General features: G+C 39.3%; 1 protein-coding gene across 3 annotated transcripts in view; it reads right to left on the bottom strand.

The window, feature by feature from the left end:
- SPECC1L (sperm antigen with calponin homology and coiled-coil domains 1 like) overlaps positions 1-5,990 on the bottom strand; it is a 128,805-nt gene that overhangs the window by 76,016 nt on the left and 46,799 nt on the right. For all 3 annotated transcript variants that reach the window (XM_008069096.2, XM_008069097.2, XM_021718089.1), the window contains one exon: positions 3,959-4,050. In XM_008069096.2, the coding sequence (XP_008067287.1) occupies positions 3,959-4,050 (92 nt within the window). The remainder of the gene's footprint in view (positions 1-3,958; positions 4,051-5,990) is intronic.

Here is a 5,990-nt window from a genome sequence, read left to right as displayed (position 1 = left end):
CACCTTGTCCCTTCTAAGTTTTACTTCTTTCTAGATATTTTTTAACTTCTATTTCCTGGTAGACTGGTTAGTTAGCTCTTGTTCCCAAAGGCAGTTTCTCCTAGGATTAAGATTAGAAACTAAATTACCATAATAGTTTTATTGCCCTGCCTCTAGCCAGGCAGGACGTTTTTCTAGTTTTGTTACATGCCGAAATTCCGTTTGCTTCAGCCCATGGCCGCCATCTTGGCAGCCATGCATTTCCTTGTTCAAGAGTGTGACAGCTACTATTTGATTTTTAGAGTAGACTTGTTAGGATAAAATATATACACTCATAGTTGCGTAAATTTATGCTTGCTGTTTTGTTTCCTTTTGCTACATTACTCAAATATAATAGTTACTATACGATTTATAAAAGAATTAATGATGAGGTATTAGCTTAATAGGATATAGTATAGTATTAAAGGTCAATCATTAGATTATATAAAAATTAAAGTTTAGACATATGAAACTCATATGAATTATAGTAAAGTTTGGTAGTTTAATAATAAGTTTTAACTGAGTTATAAGGCATTACGTTAAATCGTAATAGGATAATAGTATAACTAACAGCTAAGTCATTTAAGTAAACTTATAGATTATAGTATAGTGTTAAGTTGATAATATTAATCGTTAAAAATATTAGAAGTCAGTAAACCTAGAGTTAACTTAGAAAAGTTTTTTGTATTAATCAGGGTATAGAACAAAGAGTATAATATGAATGATTCATTGAACATTATGGAAAACACTTTGAACGATCTGTATTGAAATTGTGCACCTATGACCTTAATGTGAGTTTTGTAAAGCACGACAGGCATCATGGAGTTTGAATTGTTTGCTTGGAAACTGCAGATCTCGTGGTGGTCTTGTGATGCATAGTTTGTAAAGCACGGAACTTGTACGCCCCCAGTAAGTGATTATCACACTGCTAGAGGGTATAGAAAATGGTATATAAGTTGGAAGGAGTCCGAATAAAATTTGGTTTCAGTCCTGATCAGACTGTTCCCAGAAGAACTGCCTCCGAGTGGTCTCTTCTCGCCATCCAGATTCTCTGGTGCGGGTCCTAACCCACCCTTGGTCAGTGCTGGTCACCGACACATGGCTGCTAGCAAATCTCAGAAGATCTGCTTCCAAGCTTACTTATGTGGACAGACATAGAACAGCATTTACTCTAGGGGCATTTAGTTCCACTTTAAGGTATGGCCCTTTAGGGGTCTCTACTGAATGCCCTATCTAAAAAAGTTTCTCCACAATGGCTGGTAGAAACTCAAATGACTCCCTACCCTGCAAGAACTATGAGAAGTGTTTGCTTGACAGCTCCCTGTTCTTGGAAACTGTTCCTAGGAAGTTATTCTTGCCCAGCCTTGTGGGGTTTCACACTATGCATGCACAGATTGGCATTCAGGCAAAGACTCAAAGAGATGCCTATGTAGATTTCTGGACACTTTTCTCATGTAGCTTCCTCGTCCCAGTATTCTACCCTATGAAATCCAGCAGTCTCATTCTCCCTGAACATTGATTTTCTGTCTCCTCAGATTTAATAGGTTTTCCCTTCCCTGCTCCATGTTGGTTCACCCTCCTAGTACCACATCTGGAAATTGCCTCCATGAAAAGACTGTGTAAGATTTAATTCATTAAGCCAGTAGGACTTAACTCATTTCTTAACTTCTATTCAGGGATCACAGTCTTGTACTACCTATTGTACAATGTCTGAAAATAACTATGTCCTATATTTTGTCCAGCTTTCTGGTTGTCTGTGATCAGACTAACCCAGCCTGTTACTCCCTCATGGCCAGAAGTAGAACTCCTGCCAAGGGAGCTCTGAAAAACTAACAATCCCAATCTTTGGCCCAGTCCCCAGAGATTCTGGTTCACTAGGATGAGGCCTGGGAATTTATATGTTTAAAAACCCTCCACAGCCAGGCTCAGTAGCTCAGCCTGTAATCCCAGCACTTTAGGAGGCCAAGGCGAGTGGATTGCCTGAGCCCACAGGTTCAAGACCAGCCTGGGCAACTTGGTGAGACCACATCTCTACAATAAATCAAAAATTAGCCAGGCATGGTAGCACACACCTGCAGTTCCAGCTACCTGGAAGGAAGGCTGAGGCAGAAGGATCACCAGAGCCCAGCAAGTTGATGTTGGGTTGATCATGAGTGTGCCACTGCACTCTAACCTGGGCAACAGAACGAGACTCCAACTCAAAAAAAAAAAAAAAAAAAAACCAAAAAAACTCTCCACATGATTTTTATATACAACTAGGTTTGAGAAGCACTGTACTAACTAACCATGTACTAAAAATCTACTGAATGTAGCTTGTGATTATTACCTTTCTTGTTACAAAAATATGATTTTTAACCTATCATGACAAAGACTTATAAAGTGATGCTTTGTACATTAAACTTCACTTGACAACACTACTTAAAGTTCATCTTTTAAGTTTGAGTTTATTACATTTGGCACATTTATTCTGCTCTTAGCTCTGTTTTCAGGTCTTTAGGAAAAGTTTAACAGGGAGTACACAAAAAACATTAAATCTGAAGGTAGAATATGGAATTCTCCTTCCCATCTTTTAAAATTAGGGAATAACATGTTTGTATACACATACAAATGCAAAGCCACAAACTTGCAACATTACAAGTTCAGAGGGAGCACACTTTACCTTAAACTCTGTGAAGAAAAGTGTGGGGGGGGGAAATAACTTCACTCACTAAACACATAACCAGTAGTTAACACAGCACAAATGTCTCAACTCAAAAAGAAAATGCTCCTCAGCACTATTATTTCAGGGAAGAGATGCAGCCAAGGCTGTCCAATATAACAGGATACCAGATTTTAGGTCGTTTTTCCTTTGGCTATTCTCACCTGTATGGAAATACTCCACCCTCAACCACCCTTTCCAAAAGTAGCTGAATAAAATGCACAAATAAAAGGGGCCCTTAAGTACTACAGAGTAACAGCCATCTGCTCTGCTTCTGATCTGCATTTTCACAATGGCAAAGAAGAGCAACTTCTGAAATTTGTTTATAATGGATCAATAATACCCTGTGCTACACTGTTAGAAATGGTCCCCAACGAATCCCACTTCCCTGAATTAATGCTTTGTGCTAACCCCTCCCATTCTGAATCTGAACTGGTCCTGTGACTTGCTTAGACCAAAAGAGTGGTACAGAAGTGTCACTGTCCAAATTTCAAGCTTAGGTCTTAAAGAGGCTTTGCTAACTTCCATTTTCACTATTAAAGCTGGAAATCCCATGCTATGAAGGAGCCTGAGAAGACAAGTTATATCCTGCTGAGCCCAGGCTGCAGCCCACCCTGTCTGAGTGCAGCTGCAAGAGTGGGCCCAGGCAAAGCCAGCAAAGAACTGTCTAATTAATCCAGAAAAATGTGAAAAAATAATAAAATTGCTATTTTAAGCCACTAAGTTTTGAGGGATTTGCTATGCAGCAAAGGCTGAGACATGGCTAGCATATACTCTACTTAGGTGTCTTAGTGCAGTGGGTAACAGCACAGTCTCTGAAGCCAACTGTCAAGGTTTGAATCCCAACTCTACCATTTAATTCTATGAACCTCAGCAAGTACTTAACCTTTCTGGATCTTAGTTTCCACAAGGATAACAGGGATAAGGGATAGCACCTAATACCAAAAAAACATTATAAGGATTAAATGAGCTAACATTATAAAGTATTCAGAACAGTGTAGAGCACACAGCAAATGTTCAATTGTTGTTAGCTATCAATATTAGAGTTTTTCAGAACACCACGTTATAGTTAAATAATTTATCTCAATTAAGGATATTCACAGTATTTTAGAAAATGAATCGCACATATATTCCTCATGAAGTAGTCATTGATCCACCTGACACATGTGTAAATTAGTTTTGAAGAAGACTTAACTTTCAGATTCTGAGGACCCTGGAGCCTCCCACTGTCCCAGCACTCACCTGCATAGGGGACACCGCTGCTGCGGGAGGGGTTTTCATAGGACTTGGACTCAGGGGTGTTCGAGGAATTGCAGCTGCAGCAGGGTTTGGTACTATAATAACAACAAACAAACAAGCAAATAATAAAAGCATCACAGTACAGTGAAAGCTTTCATAACTGGTCTCCATTTAAGGATTCACCAGATAAACCAACACTTTTAAAACTCCCCGGACGCTGTCTTGGCTGATGCCTACCTCCACTGAACACTCACAGTCACGCCCCAGCATACAGGTTCTTCTCCTCCCACCAGGTGAATTATTTGCTTCCCTAGAATAGTCATATTTATTTCCAACTCTGGTTATGTCAGTCATTTCATTTTCATTATTTAATTACAGTATATGATTAAAGTGCTCCATAAGCCAATGAAATCCAAGTTCAAAAAAACCCCCAACAGGAATATTTCAAAAACTGTATCAGATAAAAAGCCTGACATGTAGTGGATGTTCAAGGACTGTGTATTAAACAAAAGAATGAAATCTGCTCATTTTTTATCACTTCCTCTTGTAGAATCATCACCTTACATCACATGTATTTTCTCATTTGTATTTAATGCAGGGATATATAATTATTTGTGTGCACACAGTTTCCTTCTCTAGAATGAACTCCTGGAAAGCAGTTTATATTTTTCAATTTCATAATTTCTAGATAATTGAACATAGCACAGATTCTGGTAAAGTCTGCATAAAAATGAATACACATTTAAAGCTGAATTAGATTAAAAATAGGATCCAGGCCGGGCTCAGTGGCTCAGCCTATAATCCCAGCACTTTGGGAGGCCAAGGCAAGTGGATTGCCTGAGCCTGCAGGTTTGAGACCAGTCCCAGCAACTTGGCAAGACCTGTCTCTACAATAAAAAAATAAAAAATTAGCCAGGTGTGGTAGCACACACCTGCAGTTCTGGTTACTCTGGCTGAGACGGAGGGATCATCAGAGCCCAGCAGGTCAACACTGGGGTAGCCGTGAGCATGCCACTGCACTCTAGCCTGGGTGACGGAGTGAGACTCCGACTCAAAAAAGAAAAAAAAAAGGGATCCATAGACAAGGTGCAGTGGCTCAAGCCTGTAATCCCAGCACTTTGGGAGGCCAAGGCCAGAGGACTGCCTGAGCTCAGGGGTTCAGGACCAGCCTGAGAAAGATGGCGAGACCGCGTCTCTGCAATAAATCAAAAAAATTAGCTGGGCATGGTGGCACATGCCTGTGGTTCCAGTTACTTGGAAGGCTGAGGAGGAAGGATCACCTGGGCCCAGCAGGTTGAGATTGCATTGGCCATAAGCGTGCCACTGCACTCCAGTCTGGGTGACAGAGTGAGACTCCTACTCAAAAAAAAAAAAAAAAAAGGGGGATCCACTAATGAACTCAGGCACATAACATGGTGGCAAGATGATGCAGATCACTGTGGGCCTTTTAATGTAGATAAGCACTTATATTTAGAACTGATATTCTTAGATGTATGCTTTTTTACTGAAATAAAATTCACATAACATAAACTTAACCACTTTTAAATGTATAATTCAGCAGTCTCTGTTGCCCATGCAAGCTCTGTCATGTCTCCATTACTTTTCTCTTTTTTTTCTAATAAACTTTGATTAACAATAAAATAAAAATAAACAAAATGTATAATTCAGTGGCATTTAGTACACTCACAATACTGTGCCTGGTCCTTAACCATTTTCATTACCCCAAAAGGAAATCCAGTACCTACTGTATAGTCACTCCCATCTAACACTCCCCACCTGCTCTTTACAATCACCAATCTGCTTTCTATCTCTATGGATTGACATATTCTGCATGTTTAATATAAATAAAATGTTACAATATGTGGCCTGCTAAACCTAGCTTATTTCAATTAACATAATGTTATAAAGGTTCATCTATGTCAAAGCATGTATTGGTACCTCATTCCTTTTTATAGCGGAATTATATTGCAATGTATGGATATACCACATTTGTTTATTTATTCATCCACTGCATGGATATCTGAGTCATTTCCAT

This window comes from Carlito syrichta, unplaced genomic scaffold (assembly GCF_000164805.1).
Source record: "Carlito syrichta isolate Samal-C Ts95f unplaced genomic scaffold, Tarsius_syrichta-2.0.1 Scaffold311810, whole genome shotgun sequence".
In the NCBI taxonomy this organism is placed as follows: Eukaryota; Metazoa; Chordata; class Mammalia; order Primates; family Tarsiidae; genus Carlito; species Carlito syrichta.
This window is presented reverse-complemented; position numbering and strand designations above follow the sequence as displayed.